The 18,384-nt window shown below is 46.5% G+C and overlaps 1 protein-coding gene across 1 annotated transcript; it reads right to left on the reverse strand.

Moving 5' to 3' along the window:
* Positions 1–11,719: 11,719 nt before the first annotated feature.
* Positions 11,720–17,732, reverse strand: LOC136962689 (tapasin-like). The gene is made up of 9 exons (XM_067256566.1): positions 17,598–17,732; positions 17,258–17,446; positions 16,817–17,065; positions 16,252–16,611; positions 15,295–15,615; positions 14,923–15,024; positions 13,986–14,014; positions 13,078–13,116; positions 11,720–12,722 (listed from the first exon to the last, which is right to left on the reverse strand). The coding sequence occupies exons 1-8, from the start codon at positions 17,656–17,658 to the stop codon at positions 13,105–13,107; spliced, it is 1,323 nt and encodes a 440-aa protein (XP_067112667.1). The 5' UTR covers positions 17,659–17,732; the 3' UTR covers positions 11,720–12,722; positions 13,078–13,104.
* Between the last annotated feature and the right edge of the window lie 652 nt (positions 17,733–18,384).

Here is an 18,384-nt window from a genome sequence, read left to right on the forward strand (position 1 = left end):
CCCTCCCCCCTCCCTCCCTCTGTTCTACATCCCTCCCTCCACCGTCCCAACTCTCCCTTCCTCCTTTGTAACAGAGGGGTTAGAAGAGGAAGCCACAGATATGCACACTGCAACCACCACAATAGAAACAACTGGGAACATTCTCTGCTCGTTATTTCTCCCCCTCACTTTCTCTTTCTCTCTCTGTTTTTCTTGCTTTCTTTCCCTCTATCTCTCACCCTCTCTCTCTCTCTCTGTCTGCTGTCACAACCCCCTCCTGTGGATTGGTTTGGTCCCCACCTGTAGGAGAGAGCTGGTCTGGTCAGAGACATGTTTGTGTGGACTGAACCATTATGAACGCGGCAGGGAGGACAACTCCCTAAACTCCACAAATCCTCCTTCTGAACAATAAAACGTATCCACACAATAGATGGACAATTCAAATGTTATATTACACTTTGTTTGTAACCTTTTTGTTGTAATATAATACTGACTTTTACTTCAACTTTGACTTTAATATTTAAAACCAGATGTACATATTTGTTTTATGAACTTCAATGTGGGGAAGTAAAAATATGTTAAATTAATAAATAAAATCTAATTTAAAAAAGTTTAACCATATCCAGATTAAGATTTGTTTTTATGTTTATTTGCTAATAAGTTTAACTCTTGAATCTCAAAGAGACCTTGGCCATGTTGTTCCCACGTGAAGCAGAACTATACATCAGGAGTTGTTATTGCTGGAGGAGAGGAGTGCATGTAGACCTAATCCTCTGGGTCTACTTAGGATCAAGTTGCCAACACCACCATGGATTCATGGCCTCCAGTCCTGCTACCCCTTCATTACCGTTCTCTCTTTTTCTCTTTCTATCCATCTACAGGCATCTGTCTCTCGCTCTTCTCCATTTCTTTCTTTCTTTCTTTTTCTTCTTTCAGTCTTTCTCACTTTCTATAGGTATTTCTCTTTCTCAGTCTCTCTCCTTTTCTTTTCCCCCCTACCTCTCTTTTCATGTCTTTTTAGTCTCTCCTTCTATATCTCCTGGTTTACCCAAATCTTCCCGTTGCGTGATGAGACAACCGAATAGGCCTACCGTGGCACCGTTCAGATCACGTCTTGCCGGCGCTTCTCTTTGAACCCCTTGTGTGTTCACCTCACTCTGCGTGCTAATGACGCTGATCTGCAGCACATAAACTCGTTCAATAATAACCGTCAAGTCGACCCCGAGGTTGGGTGGCACTTGTGCACGGAATTATTCAGACGTCAGACACGGTTATACTGATTACACACGTAGACGCGCCGGTTATTTCGTCAACGGGAGATATCCACTGTGCGTTGTGAACAGCGCGTTCACAACGCGCTGAAATAGACCTGGACCCAATCTTAGTTTTTTTTTATTACAGAGACAGACAATTGATTTGCGTGCATGATGCTCTGGGATGATAACGTTGTTCTAGGAAGTAGTGAATAAGTTATGATGAAACGTGATTTTCCTCCCCAGACTCCCCAGAAACACTGTTGAATCACTTTTCAACCCATTTACCAACGTTCTAACAACACTGTGGGAACTTTCACATTGGGTCTCGATATTAAACGGCCTAGAGATACTCTCCAGACTGAGTGATTTGCTGAATCACTTCCAAGACCATAGTCTACACTTTGCCCAGAAAAGCCATGTTCCATATCGCATCTCTTGATAACACTGAGTTAGTTGAAAAGCAATATTCATATTTCCCCAAACTCTTATTGCAAAATGGCCATTACAGAATTCTATGTTTGTAAACTAAGAACAATGTTGCGATTTAGATGCTGCTTCTAGATGGATTGAACATGACAACATTGTATAGTGGTTGGAGGAGGAAGGGTTGTCCTCTTTGTAGAATAATTATTGTTTTTTGGAACTCACTGACAACGTAACATTCTGTTGAAAGTTTCAGAATCTCGCCCTCCCGCATGGCTTGTATTACAGTAAATGTAGGCTACACATATTTTTCACACTTTATAGTATTTGATTTATTTTGAGGCAATTTTCATCTTGAGGAAAAAAAACTGTTGAAGCACACAGTGGAATAAAACAAAATCTTAAGTAAGTTACTCTAGTAAGCTACTTACTGACATAAGATGCATCAAGTAACTTTAGGTGTGCCCTAGCATGGCATCACCATATGGGCAAGACCAACAGCTAAACTCATAGATTAACTATCCATAGAAAATGATGAAATATGTATGCTGTATAACTTGCTGTAGTTTTGTGTTTGTATGAAGTTGTGTAGTTTGTATTTCACTTCTTGATTCAGCTCATAGTCACACATATCAGGTTTGAATCTAAAAGCACCACCTTTCCTAACCTTCCCACACACACACACACAACCTCATACACACACACAACTTCATACACACACACACACACAACTCAGTCATCCAAGTGTGGTTACTCAAGAGCTGATAAAAGAACAGCAGCAAATGTACACATTGTTGGAGGTGCTGACAGGAATTTGATTTCAGTCCAGACTTCCTCAAGTAAAACTCCTTTTCTACAGTCATGAACATTACATCTCTTCTCTCTCTTCTCCAAACTTTGCCCTTCCCTGCTCTCTCTCTCTCTCTCTCTCTCTCTCTCTCTCTCTCTCTCTCTCTCTCTCTCTCTCGTGCCTCCCACTCTCACAGTGTATATCTCTTTAACGCATGCACGTACGCACACACTCTTACACACACACTCTTTCTATACATGCCTCCCCCTCACAGTGTGAGTACGGTTGGTTGTTGGAGACAGTCGTGTCTCATAAACTCTGTCAGCGGACTGAGAGATGAGTGAAGACAGGAAAAACAAACCCATGATGATACTGCACCACCAGGAACTGTTCAGAACTGATCAAAAGAGTGAGAAGAGGAAGTCTCACAGACCTCAGACACACACAGAGGAGAAGAGATAAAGAGAGAGAATGAGAGAGTGAGAGCAGAAAAAAGAGAGAGAGCAGAGAGAGATAGGGACACGGAGTGAGACTAACACAGACAGACACTGCCTGTGTCTGTCTGTGTTAGAGCACCTGCCTGTCTCTCTGCACCTGCCTGTGTCTGTCTGTGTTAGAGCACCTTTCTGTCTCTCTGCACCTGCCTGTGTCTGTCTGTGTTAGAGCACCTGCCTGTCTCTCTGCACCTGCCTGTGTCTGTCTGTGTTAGAGCACCTGTCTGTCTCTCTGCACCTGCCTGTGTCTGTCTGTGTTAGAGCACCTGCCTGTCTCTCTGCACCTGCCTGTGTCTGTCTGTGTTAGAGCACCTGTCTATCTCTCTGCACCTGCCTGTGTCTGTCTGTGTTAGAGCACCTGTCTGTCTCTCTGCACCTGCCTGTGTCTGTCTGTGTTAGAGCACCTGCCTGTCTCTCTGCACCTGCCTGTGTCTGTCTGTTTTAGAGCAGCTGTCTGTCTCTCTGTACCTGACTGTTCCTGAAGACAAGCAACAAACTGTGGTGAGCCGCTTAGTGGAAAAAAAGCTACAACCATGAGAGTGTGACTGAGAGAGTGAGAGAGTGTGTTGATATAGGTGAAGACAGAGAGAGTGAGAGAGAGAGTGTAGATATAGGTGAAGACAGAGAGAGTGAGAGAGTGTGTTGATATAGGTGAAGACTGAGAGAGTGAGAGAGTTGATATAGGTGAAGACAGAGAGAGTGAGAGAGTGTGTTGATATAGGTGAAGACTGAAAGAGTGAGAGAGTGTGTTGATATAGGTGAAGACTGAGAGAGTGAGAGAGTTGATATAGGTGAAGACAGAGAGAGTGAGAGTGTGTTGATATAGATGAAGACTGAAAGAGTGAGAGAGTGTGTTGTTATAGGTGAAGACTGAAAGAGTGAGAGAGTGTGTTGATATAGGTGAAGACTGAGAGAGTGAGAGAGTCTGTTGATATAGGGGAAGACTGAAAGGGTGAGAGTGTGTTGATATAGGTGAAGACTGAGAGAGTGAGAGAGTGTTTTGATATAAGTGAAGACTGAGAGAGTGAGAGAGTGTGTTGATGCAGGTGAGGGACCTGGCCTGATGCAGGAAGGCCTCAGCTCATGTGATACACACTCTACCCAGTGAGCCACCATGGCGGCCCACACATGGACTACATCATAAATAATTTAATACATGTAAGCGTGTGTGTGTGGATCAGCCAAGCATTGTAAAAAGACGATTTAACAGCCTTCATAAACCCGGGACAAAACAGATCCAGATCCTCAATCTCTCCCTTAATTCAGTCATTTCCATCTCTTCAATCTCTCTTCCATCTCTCTCTCTCTCTCCTTCAATCACCCTCTCTTTCTCCCTCTCTTGCTGTCTCTCACCTTCAATCTCTCTTTCTCACTTTCTCTCTCTCTCCCCCCTCTCTCTGGCAGTCTTCTCTCCATCCTGACCACCAACCACTCCTATCAGAGTGGGACTCATGTCAGTGCTGGTGTGTGATCTCTCCCTGCACCAGTCACAGGTTGTTCCCCCAGCAAGCTGCCTCACATTATACACCATGCAAACATTCTTAGATGTTTAAAATCAATCAGTGCAACAAGCACTTTAGGAGACTAGTAGCGGCAATTTCACACCACTGGTAGCTAGTTTGGAAAAAGAATACAACCCTTTCCCGTATATCCTGGTGATGATGGGGTGATGATGAAGGTGTACCAGCCCTGTACCCAGAAGGTCTGTGTCATGTAATCACTGTTCAGGTCACTCTCCTTCTAGTCCTGTTACCTGCAGTCATACCGTCTCCAGTGACTGTGCACATGTGTGTAATGTAAATCATATGTGGGGGCTGTGTGAGTGTGTGTGTGTCTGTGTGTGTGAGGTGGGGCACCTCTGGTGTTGCTTTGTAAGGTTGGGGAATACAAAGTATTTATGGTTGGACCACATATTGGAACCAGCTGTTTCCAGCTCACATATTCAATTTTTTTTGTGTGTGTGAGTGTGTTAGGGCAGGATATTATCCCCACTCCCCCCACACCCCAGCAAAACCACCCTCACCACCTACAAAACATCAATGACACATCAGCAAGCCTGTTCACCAGATCTAGGTGGCTTGTGTGTTTTTCCGCTCTATAGTGTGCATTTAGGGTAATTTATAAAACCATGTATGTGTGTATGTCTCTGCTTACAGTGTGTCCACACAAACCCTGTAGGTATCTGTAGTTCCACATGCTTGTGATTCTACATGTATGTCATTCTTAATGTTGTTTCCTGTCAAGTATAAGGTGACCTTTGACCTCACAAACACTCAGTTGTCAATTTCCTCTTCCTGGATGAAGCAGCTGGGTGTAGTTATCCTTTTTCACCAGCCAGAGGGTATCCTGTGTGTATGTGTGTGTGTGTGTGTGTTTGTGTACTGAGGCCCCTGAAATCTGTTTTTGACACCATCATGTGATTGGTCCTCATTAGTGTCTTACCTTTATCGCCCACCAGGCCCGCTAGCCGGCTTTGTGGAGGAGCTGGACATGCTCCTCAGCGTCCTCCCGGATGATGGAACCCCCCTGATAGTCCTTGGGGACTTCAACATCCACCTCCAAGGAACTCAGGCCGTCGACTTCTTGTCTCTCCTGACCTCCTTCGACCTGACGCTGCTGAGCACACCGGCGACCCACAAGGCAGGCAAACAGCTAGACCTCATCCTGACACGTAACTGTATCACTGACTTAACCTCTGTAACCCCACTGCATATTTCTGATCACTACTTTATCCAATTCTCTATCTCTCTCCCTCCAACTCCTTCTACCTCCCCTCCCCTTGTAACTTTCCGGCGCAACCTCTGCTCCCTATCCCCCTCCCATTTCTCCTCTATTGTAACATCCTCCCTCCCCCCCATTGACGAGTTCTCGTCCCACCCCACTAACACTGCCACCGACACCTTGTTAACCACTTTAACTGCATCACTTGACTCTCTCTGTCCCCTGTCAACCAGGCCTGCACGATCTTCTCCCTCCTGCCCGTGGCTTACGGATGTTATTCGTGAAGAACGGTCCACCCTTCGGGCAGCCGAGAGGAGATGGCGCAAGTCCAAAGGCGGTCTGGACCTTGATAAGTATCACTCCCTCCTCAAATCCTTCTCTTCTCACATAACTGGTGCTAAAACCCTCTACTTTCTGAACAAAATTAACTCTGCTTCAAACCCCCACAAACTTTTCTCTACCTTCTCCACCCTTCTTAACCCACCTCCCCCACCCCCTCCCTCCACCCTGACAGCAGACGACTTCTCCTCCTTCTTTGAGAAAAAAGTCGCCGACATTAGCAGTCGGTTCCCTAAACCCACCTTTCCTACCCTCTCACCCTCCATGACTGACCCAACTAAATGTCTAAACTCTTTTTCTCCCCTGTCTGAGGCAGAGATCTCTGACCTCATTCTCTCTCATCGCCCCACCTCCTGTCCCCTTGATCCTATACCCTCCCCTCTCTTTCAAACCATCTCCCCCTCCATCATAACTTTTCTTCTCCATGTCCTAAACTCCTCTCTCACCTCTGGCACCTTCCCCTCTGCCTTCAAACAGGCTAGAGTTACCCCTCTACTCAAAAAACCCTCCCTTAACCCTGCCGTTCTCCAGAACTACAGACCGGTATCACTGTTACCCTTCCTTTCAAAAACAATTGAACGTGCTGTATCTAACCAACTGTCTAACTTTCTCTCTCAGAACAACCTGCTTGACCCCAACCAATCGGGCTTCAAGACTGGCCACTCCACAGAGACTGCCCTCCTTTCAGTCACCACTGCCCTCCAGTCTGCCAGAGCGGCTTCCAGGTCATCCGTTATCATTCTGCTGGACCTTTCTGCAGCGTTTGATACGGTTAACCACCAGATCCTGCTCGCCAGACTTTCTGAGATGGGCATCACTGGCACTGCACTCCAGTGGATCTCATCCTACCTGTCGGGAAGATCCTACCAGGTTTCCTGGGGAGGCAAACTGTCGGGCCCTCGCCAGCTCTCCACTGGTGTCCCACAGGGCTCCGTCCTTGGACCCCTCCTCTTCTCTCTGTACACCACCTCACTTGGACCAATCATCACCTCCCATGGCTTCTCCTACCACTGCTACGCTGACGACACGCAGCTGTACCTGTCGTTCCCCCCGACCGATCCGGGGATCTCAGCTAGGATTGAGGCCTGCCTCACAGACATCTCCGCCTGGATGACCGAGCACCACCTCCAGCTGAACCTCGCCAAAACAGAACTTCTCATCATCCCGGCTAAACCCTCCATCTCCCACGATCTCTCAATCACCCTGGGATCTGCGACGGTGACCCCTTCATCCTCTGCCAGGAACCTTGGGGTTACCATGGACGACGAGCTCTCCCTCACGGCCCACATTGCTGCGGTCTCCCGGTCGTGTAGATTCACCCTCTACAACATCCGGAAGATCAGGAGATACCTGTCTGAGCACTCCACCAAGCTGCTAGTCCAAGCACTCGTCCTCTCCAAGTTGGACTATTGCAACTCTCTGCTCGCTGGTCTCCCAGCATGTGCAACCCGCCCTCTTCAGAGGATTCAGAACGCGGCGGCCCGCCTGGTCTACAATCTACCCAGACGCTCCCATGTTACCCCGCTCCTCATCTCTCTCCACTGGCTACCTATCATGGCCCGTATCAGATTCAAGACCCTGGTATTGACCTTCCGAGCAGTGAACGGGACTGCACCCGTCTACATCAAGTCTCTCCTGCAGCCTTACACCCCCACCCGCCACCTACGGTCTTCTTCAGACAACCGCCTGGTGGTCCCACCGCTCAAGACCGCCCGGTCCCAACACAAGCTCTTCTCCTGTCTGGCCCCCCAGTGGTGGAATCAACTCCCCACCTCCATCAGAGACACTGACTGTCTCTCCACCTTCAAGAAAAGGCTCAAGACGCACTTGTTCCGGGAGTACAACAGTACTTAGGAACGGTTCGCTTGACCCGATGTTAGTTTCCTCAAGGATCACAATGACTCTTGCTTAAAGACTTGTTGCTCTTGTGGTTAGTGGTAACTGATTTAAATTTTTGGTTCTCGCTGTGATATATTGTTTTATTACTGTTGCTTGCTTTTTCCCACAGGTACACTTGCACTTATAGCTGTTCATGTTGTTTGGTTGTGACTTGTTTAACTACATGCTCTTATGGTTCTTCCCTTTGGCACTTACTTTGGTTGTTCACAATGTGTGCTTCATGTTTTGGCTACTCGCAATGTTTTTTGGCTATCTTGTTGTTATGATCAGTGACCTATGCACTTTGTAAAGCTCTCTCTTGGAAGTCGCTTTGGATAAAAGCGTCTGCTAAATGAATAAATGTAAATGTAAATGTACCTTTCACAAGTCTTCACAGGTTTCTGGTGTTGAGAATCAGTGTGTGTGTGTGTGTGTGTGTGTGTGTGTGTGTGTGTGTGTGTGTGTGTGTGTGTGTGCGCGCGTGAAAATGGTACAGGAAAACTGCTTTCATACCTCCATGTTTTATCAATCAGGATATTCTGGAGAGAGGCCTTCCATATACCAGCCTGAGGTGATGGATAGTAGGTTTGACCAGCTGTCTCCGGTGTTTACCCACATCTTTAACACCTCCCTTGAGACATGCCATGTGCCAGCCTGTCTCAAGTCCTCCACCATCATCCCTGTGCCCAAAAAGCCAAGGCCAACAGGACATAATGACTACAGACCCGTCGCCCTGACCTCTGTGGTAATGAAGTCTTTTGAGCGCCTGGTGCTGGCACACCTTAAATCCATCACTGACCCTCTACTGGACCCCCTGCAGTTTGCCTACAGAGCCAACAGGTCTGTGGACGATGCAGTTAACATGGCCCTCCACTTCACCCTACAGCACCTGGACTCCCCAGCATCCTATGCCAGGATCCTGTTTGTGGACTTCAGCTCTGCATTCAACACCATCATCCCCGCCCTGCTTCAGGACAAGCTCTCCCAGCTGAACGTGCCTGATTCCACCTGCAGGTGGATCACAGACTTCCTGTCTGACAGGAAGCAGTGCGTTAAGCTGGGAACACAAGTCTCTGACTCCCGGTCCATCAGCACCGGATCACCTCAGGGCTGCGTCCTTTCTCCTCTGCTCTTCTCCCTGTACACCAACAGTTGCACCTCCAGTCATCCGTCCGTCAAACTCCTGAAGTTTGCGGACGACACCACCCTTATTGGGCTCATCTCTGGTGGAGACGAGTCTGATTATAGGTGGGAAGCGGCCAACCTGGTGACCTGGTGCAGCCAGAACAACTTAGAGCTCAATGCTCTTAAGACAGTGGAGATGGTTGTGGACTTCAGGAGGAACACAGCCCCACTCACCCCCATCACCCTGTGTGACTCCCCAGTCAACACTGTGGAGTCTTTCCGCTTCCTGGGCACTATCCTCTCCCAGGACCTCAAGTGGGAACTGAACATCAGCTCCCTCATCAAGAAAGCACAACAGAGGATGTACTTCCTTCGGCAGCTGAAGAAGTTCAACCTGCCAAAGACAATGATGGTGCACTTCTACTCAGCCATCATTGAGTCCATCCTCACCTCCTCCATCACCGTCTGGTACGCTGCTGCCACTGCCAAGGACAAGAGCAGACTGCAGCGTATCATCCGTACTGCTGAGAAGGTGATTGGCTGCAATCTGCCTACCCTCGAGGACCTGCACACCTCGAGGACCCTGAGGCGAGCGAGGAAGATTGTGGCCGACTCCTCCCACCCTGGACACTCCCTGTTTCAGTCACTCCCCTCCGGCAGAAGGCTGCGGTCTATCAGGACCAATACCTCACGCCACAAAAACAGTTTCTTCCCTTCCGCTGTTGGCCTCTTCAACAAGGCCAAGGGACCACACTGACTCAAATGACTTATTGCTTAAAACACTCTGCTTTTGCACTGCACCACAACATGGTATCTTGTACATTTGTATTTTTTGTAATATTTGTATTTTTTGTAATATTTGTATTTTTGTATTTTTATATTGTAATTTACGGCAACTTATATTTATCCCACTTAGTACTGCTAGTTTATGTACCCTTAGTATAGTTAGTCCACATATTTAAATTTTAGGTATATGTTTATTGTATGCACCTTCCTGCCAAAGCAAATTCCTTGTCTGTGCAAACTTTCATGGCGAATAAATCCCTTTCTGATTTCTGATTCTGATTTCTGATTTACACTGGCTGTTTGAAGCAGGCACATTCACAGGACACCCATACGTGCATTAAGGTCCTTCCTGTAATTATATATTTTGCTTCTAATTTGTAACCACTATGACTCTCAGCTAGGCCTGAGTATAACACTCAGATCAACTTCACACACTTTTACAAACATACCTACATACACACACTGGACACACATACACACCTACATACACAAACACATACACACACGTGCACATTCATACAAAAATCTATTCACTCTTGTACATACCTACTTTTTCATACACACACAGACACAAACACATGCACAAAAACACACATGCACACACACACACATATGGAGTATCTGGAGCTAGCTCCAGTGAAAGCTTGTGAATGATGGTTTTAATGTTCCATCCTCTCCCATAGACCATCCGTCACACAAGCATCGCTCAGACATCAAGGAGAGAGGGATGGAGGGTGAGAGAAGGAGGGAGGGAGGGAGAAAGAGAGATATGGGAGAGGGGAGGTATGGGGGAGGATGAGAGAGAAGGAAAGACAGAAATATGATGGTGGAGGAGAAAGGAGGTAAGAGATTAGGGGGAGCAGGAGGGGTTGAAGGAGAGATAGAAAGAGAGGAGAGAATGAGAGGCAGAATAGGAATGAATGAGATGAAGGGAGAGAGGAAGGGATGGCGTGAGCAGAAATGAATGAGACAAGCAGTGCTGTGTGGTGGAGGGAGGAGAGAGGGAGGAGGGAGAGATCAAATGGGGGAGTGAGAGCAGAGCTGGAGAGAGAGATGAGAGTCATTTAGACAGACTGATGGTGATGAGAGAAGGCTTGAGATCTCTCAAATTGTGATAACGGTACAGCAATGTGTGTGTGTGTGTCTGTGTGAACAGTATGGGCGTGTGTGTGTGCATGCTTGTGAGTGTGTGTGCATACTTGTGTGTATGCATGCATGTGTCTAACATTGAGGCTGGGCCTTATAGGTCTAATAATAAGTATTGAAACTACTGCAGCAGAGGTAAGGTATCCTTGTTTCTACATGTGTGTCCTAGGATGCTACAACACACACACCAATGTAAACATCAGTACAGACACACACACTATTTTAAACATCAGTACAGAACATGTCCTATAACTCATGGTCCTAATTTAATCAGTGTATTGCGATGCTGTAAATATTGTTTGTCGGTTTTCATCAAATGTTGTGCAAATGCTACCTACATGCAGTGTAGGAGAACAAATAGAATATTGATTCACAGAAACCTTCAAGTGTTTACTGAAGCCTCTACCAACTGTTCACCTCTCTCTCTCTCCCTCTATTTCATTATTTCCTTCTCTCTTTCTCGGTTTCTTGCTTTCTCGGGCTTGCTCTCTCGCTCTCTCTTTTTCATAACCCATTCCCTTTTTGAAAGATCCAGGATAATGGAATTCCTGTGTTGAATACCTATGAAGGCCAGATTTGTTATTTACAATGACAGAGCTATTGTAAAAGCTGACATTACTGGCCTGTTATTTGCTTTTATACTTGCGAACATAAACTGACCATTTAGTAAATCACAGTCTGGTATGACATCGCAAAAACTGTGCCAAGAAGTGAGTGCTTTTGTGTTAGCTGCCACTGTCTGTGTTATTACCATCGACTCTTCTTCAAATCAAGAGCCATGATCACATACAACCCGAAACCATTATAATCTGGTTGTTTTATTCAATCTAGTCCAAACAGAAGAAAGTATCTTACCTAGAAACCAAACAGTACTAGCCAAACATTGTGTTTGGTTAGTAATCTTTGACCACTGAGGAGAGAGAAAGAGATGAGAGGGAGAGCAATACAGAGTAAAAGAGAGAAAGAGGGAGACTTGCAATCACCCTTCCTAACCACTAGATGACGCTCTTTATGGTGGTGGGCAACACATGGTATTTCGCCACCATCTAGTGGAGATACATTTATCTGTATGAGCTCCAGACCAGTGTTTCCTAACCCTTGTCATCAGGACCTCCTGCCCTGCATGTTTCAGATGTTTCCCTGCTCCGACACACCTGATTCAAATGAACCAGGCTTCTGCTGAGATTCATAATGACCCATTCCTTTGAATCCGGTGTACTGGAGAAGGGAAACATCATGCAGGGCAGAGGGTCCTGAGGACCAGGTTTGGGAAACACTGATCTAGAATAGATTCATAATTTATAATGGAGCTATGCATGTTGTCTGTGGTCAGAAACAAAGAATACCAGGATTTTCACCTGAAAGGTTCATATGTAGGACTAACAGGTTCATGAGATCTTTTCCTGCTTTACAATAAAATGTACCATCTCTCAACGAATAACCATTCTATTCTGTTTTTAGATTCATAACACAGCATAGATTTGTTATAAAAAACAATCACGTTTTATTCAATTTATGCAAATTTGCAGCTACAATCAGTGAAAGAAAAAGGTAAAACCATCCTGCCTAAATATGACATGAGAGAAAACAACAACACTACTCAACTGTCAAAACTCAACTCCCTCATTCTGTACAAAACGTCTACAATAAATGACTGTCTCTACTGCAATATCATCAGAGAGAAAGAAGAATATTAACAACCAATCAGCCACTTTACTTCTTTAGAGACAAGTATAAATGTGCACATTTACAAACAGTCCTGGTCTCTTCAGTTCTCAGGCACCACTGGAAAGAAAAATAAATATTTGGGTTGACTATTTGAACATTCACTAAATATTGTAGTCTACCTAGACTATGTGTAACTATAACTGTAATTATATTTTATACTATACAATTTAATATAGGTATTGACAATACTATATGCAGTATGCACTGTATATACACACATGTATATAACTATACAGTATATCTATAGTTAGACTATAGTGTATAGTGAGAACTACTGAACATTGGGGCTTGTATAGCTCTGTGATTCAGCATTTCATTTGACTGCAGATGAAGAGGTACCAGGTTCAAATCACCCCTGTACCCTTAGAATAAAAGGGCCTATTAGACAGATAGATAAATCCATCCTACTTACCCCTGGCCCCTATGCAGCTCCTACTCTTTAATTCTCCTTCTGCAACAGAGACACGTTAGAAGGATGGTTAACTAAACACCAAGCCAGCCTGAAGTAAACCCAGCAGGTAGGAAGAGAGTCAGACATGAGGAAGAGAGTCAGACATGAGGAAGAGTCAGACATGTGGAAGAGTCAGACAAGTGGAAGAGAGTCAGACATGTGGAAGAGTCAGACATGGAGGAAGAGAGTCAGACATGGAGGAAGAGTCATACCTGAGAAAGAGAGTCAGACATGGAGGAAGAGTCAGACATGAGGAAGGGAGTCAGACATGGAGGAAGAGAGTCAGACATGGAGGAAGAGAGTCATACATGAGGAAGAGAGTCAGACATGAGGAAGGGAGTCAGACATGAGAAAGAGAGTCAGACATGGAGGAAGAGTCAGACCTGAGAAAGGGAGTCAGACATGGAGGAAGAGAGTCAGACATGGAGGAAGAGAGTCAGACATGAGGAAGAGAGTCAGACATGAGGAAAGGAGTCAGACATGAGAAAGGGAGTCAGACATGAGGAAGAGAGTCAGACATGGAGGAAGAGTCAGACATGAGGAAGAGAGTCAGACATGAGGAAGTGTCAGACATGTGGAAGAGAGTCAGACATGGAGGAAGAGAGTCAGACATGAGGAAGAGTCAGACATGGAGGAAGGGAGTCAGACATGAGGAAGAGTCAGACATGAGGAAGGGAGTCAGACATGAGGAAGGGAGTCAGACATGAGGAAGAGTCAGACATGAGGAAGGGAGTCAGACATGAGGAAGAGAGTCAGATATGAGGATCAGAGTCAGACATGATGAAGAGAGTCAGACATGGAGGAAGAGAGTCAGACATGAGGAAGAGAGTCAGACATGAAGAAGAGAGTCAGAGGAGCATGTGTGTTACCTTCTCCTGTGTGTCAGCAGCAGTGTAGTCTGAGGAAATACAAGTAAGAGTTAGGCCCCGTCCACACTAGCCCGGGTAAATACAAATACGCGTATTCGAATTGAAAACGATCTCCATCCACATTAGCGTTTTCATATTGTTTTCCAAATGTTTGCCGTCCACACTAACACGGGTACATGACAATCATTGTCATGGTTACGCCACTCCTGCCCCTCCCTCCAACCACGCTGCTCTGTTTACATACTCCTCTGGCAATACTATTTGGTGTTGTATAATTTAAAATTGTCCCACCAGCTAGCTGTTCAGCCAGGTCTCACCCAGAACTGCCGCTCTATGTTTGGTTTAAACCGTCTTCTCTGCCTTGTCCCCCTATCGTTCAGGCACACAGAGTACAACGCTCGCCTTCTGCGTAGGAGTAACGCGTATCTATTAAGTGATACTATTTGTACCTGAAGTACACTAACTAAACTGGTAAATAAATTATAGAGACGGAGCAGCATATTTATTTCACCTTCCATGTTCATCTTGACATTATAGCTAGTGCTATAGTCTAGAGCGCAAGCTACCCCCAGTGCCATGGCAACTGAACGTCATCGTATGTGAAAAGCTCCGTGGACCCCGTCCACAGTACTACGCCAACCCAGCGTTTTCAAATGTCTCCGGCTAGGGGAGCGTATTCGAAAAGCTCAGTTTTCAGTGTCCCAATACTCCGTATGAGTGTGGACGGGAGGTGCAAACGCAGACATATGTATGCGTTTCTAAATTTACCCGGGCTAGTGTGGACGGGGCCTTAGACACATCTTCCACCATGCTGATACTGATTGGTTGGTTGTTTTGGTTTTTATTTGGTTAGTAGATTAGTGGGTGGATGGATGCATGTATGTATAGATTAATAGATAAATGTATACAGTAGATAGATGGATGATGGTTTATTTACCAGAGCTGCTGATTGTCCAGGAGAAAACCTTGATCAAACCATAGAGTCCCAGCGCCACGGCAACCATCGCCATGGAGTCCTCAATAGAGGGAGTGCTGACTCCTGGGAGCGACAGAGAGAAAAAGAAAGAGAAATGAGACCATATGAATCATACTCTTCTATTAAATCATAAACATATCACATTTTACTTTTTTCTTTCATTATCAATGTGATCTGCGTATCACTGTAATACTATACTGTGCAGTATCTCAGTCACATTCATAGGCCATTGTAAATACATTTACACAGTACTTTACATAGTATCACAAACGATGTGTTATGAATCTCATAAGATGGTTAAAGGTGATAGGCCAGCGGTGCCGCTCCTCTCACCAATCACGTTGAGGGAGACGCTGACTCGTCGGGTGCCCCCCTGGTGGACGGCCACACAGCTGACCTGCCCCCCCCGCTCACCCCCCACCCTGGCTGGGTCCAGCTCCAGACGGGAGCTCTGGCTGTAGGTGCCGTCAGAGGCCTGCCTGTGGCCCGTCACGCTGCCCCGGCCCAGGTCCTGGACCCCCCCTGCCCCGCTCAGCTCCCAGCCCAGCTCCAGGGACAGGGGGGCGAAGCCTGACGCCTCACACTGCACCACCACCAGCTGGCCCGGGGCGGAGAGGGGGAGCGGGGAGGGGAAGATGGAGAGGGAGGGGGGCTCTGGGAGAGACAGAGGAGGAGAGATATACACAGAGGAGAGGGAGGAGGAGAGATGCATGAAGGAGGAGAGAGACAGAGGAGGAGAGATATACACAGAGGAGAGGGAGGAGGAGAGATGCATGAAGGAGGAGAGAGACAAAGAGGAGGAGAGATATACACAGAGGAGAGGGAGGAGAGATGCATGAAGGAGGAGAGAGACAGAGAGGAGAGAGAGGGAGGAGGAGAGATGCATGAAGGAGGAGAGAGACAAAGAGGAGGAGAGATTACAGGGAGGAGAGAGAGGGAGGAGGAGAGATGCATGAAGGAGGAGAGAGACAAAGAGGAGGAGAGATTACAGGGAGGAGAGAGAGGGAGGAGAGATATACAGAGAGGAGAGAGAGGGAGGGCAATAGAGAGAGGGAGGGACAACCAGAAGAAAGGAGTGGGGTTTTAAAGTAGGATCACCACTTTCATGCTCTGGTATTGTCCATAATGTAGGAGGTTGTTACTGTCAATAAGAATTAGTGCATGAATAACTCTTAAATGAATATTCATGCTGCAGCCTCACTCTCCATCTCCAGATATGTTTATAATATGAATGTCCTATCTTAATAGTATATTTACAGTGCATATAAGTGTATTGTAGCTGAGTCTCACCCACTATCTCCAGGTCCACCGCCACCTGAGCCAGCAGATAGGGCAGATACACCGTGCAGATGTAAGTTCCAGAGTGGCGCACCTGGGCTTCCTGCAGGATCAGTGATGCGTTTCCTGTCTTGTGGAGGGCGTCGATGTCCAGCCCCGCCCCTGCCTCCCAGTTATCAGCCAATCGGTCGTCCTTGCCGTCATAGGCCAGGACCAATCGTCCGTCGCCCCTGAACTGGTACCGCCACTCCACCGCAAAGCCCGACCCGGAGAGGGGAGAGGAGGGGTCCACCCAGAACCCACAGTCCAGGAGAACCGGTTCTCCCAGTCTGGACTGGACCCTCACGGTTCTGCTGGACACACTGAGGATCACTGGGGAGGGGAGGAGTAGGGGAGTGAGGAACGGAGGCAGGCAGGGAGAAGAGGAAGGAAGGAGGGAGGTATGGACAGAGGGAGAGAAAAGGAAGGAGGCAAAGAAAAAGTAGAAAGGAGGAGAATGAGAACATCAGACTGATCTTGCATTGATGTTAACCTCTCCCACTCTCAGCTGGTCTGTATCTAATGTAGATGTCTGCACCTTGGGGTTCTGTAGTTGCCGTGGGAGCACGCATGACATTGGACAGGGTCAGCTGTCTGTCAAGGCCCTGCAAGGCAGCAGAGTACCAATCAGCTTGCAGGTAGATAGGGCTGAGGGCAGAGTCTGTGAGCGGAGCGGCCCATTGGACGGTGGAGGGCTGAGGCAGGAAGGGGTTGAGCTCACACTGGGGTTTCTCCACAGCACCCCCTGGTGGGTGGAGGGAGGAATGGCAGAAGGTGGCAGCAGGGTCTGGAACACACAGGAATCACAAGAGGGATTCTTTTATCAGTGAGATGTGACATATCAACCAGCTTAAATGAATCATGAAACTAAATTTACTGAGGTTAGAAGTCATTGCTAGTTTTCCAACTAAAGGGCATCTCAGTGTGTCACGGCCAAATATGCCAAACACATCCAGTCATAGTGACTGTTTAAACCTACCTTTTATGTAGTAGACCCTCTCTGGGTTTATGTCTGACGACGGGTTCAGTCGTGACCCGGTTCCCTGGATTTCTGGGTCGGTTCCGATGACCAACAGAGATTTCTCCTGGGTCATAGCCGCAGGGAACCCTCTGCCTGGCTTCTCTTGCACGAACCAGCACTCCAGAACCGGACAAGTCGACGCACCGACTGGAGGAGGAGACAGCGATGTAGCTTGTTTTGCGCATTTCAATGGAACATTTTAAGACAAACTGTTTAAATATATTAAACATATATAACTGTAAAGGTTTTCTTTACATAAAAGGATATATGGCGTTAGCTGCAAATTACTTTGGCTTACCGTTCATGAAGTAAGTTAGTGCAAGCAAAGAAAGCTTGTAAATTGTCGAAATATTTGCCATGATTGTTGTCGATGGGCAGTTTTACCAATCTGTCTGCAGTTTTAAGTTTCCACGTAGACCATTTCTTCACGAAGAATTGTGGTCGTTGGATTTCCACTGAAATTCCACTTTTTGTTTTACTTTCACTTTGCACGCATTATCATCCACACGGTGGCGATCTAACACAAGTTTTGGACAGTGTACATGAGTGACTAGCGGCCTATGACCAGTTAATAAGGGGTTATTTCAGGACATGATCAGATCCTGGAAAGCCAAATATTTTAAACATTGTGAATATTGCATCTTGAAACAGAATAGAACATTCTGCATGCCCTCATGATTTCTCTATGCATCTAAAATCATTTTAAAACTATCAAGGCCTACATGGTTTATTGCCTTTTACAGATTCTGATCTCAACTTGCTGTTGTTAAGCTCGCTTGTAATTAAACCTTAATTGACAAGAAATATGCCAGAATGAACCTGGTCTCAAGAATCCAGACTAACAGGGTGGCAAAAAGCATGTCATGGTTGAAAGAGAGCCATGTAAATAAAAGTATGGCTGGGTTGAAAGACAGGCAGACATGAACCTCAAACCAACGTCCTGGTTGTCAGTCTGTTGTTGCCAGTTGGCACAGAAACACTCAAAGTGGATCGACCAGCCAGTCAAGTGACCGGGCAGCTGATTTCTCAGAAACATCAGATGCAGTTTAGAGTTTCTACCTATTAGGGCGCTGTTACCCAGTTCA

Source organism: Osmerus mordax, chromosome 18, assembly GCF_038355195.1.
Source record: "Osmerus mordax isolate fOsmMor3 chromosome 18, fOsmMor3.pri, whole genome shotgun sequence".
Classification (NCBI taxonomy): domain Eukaryota; kingdom Metazoa; phylum Chordata; class Actinopteri; order Osmeriformes; family Osmeridae; genus Osmerus; species Osmerus mordax.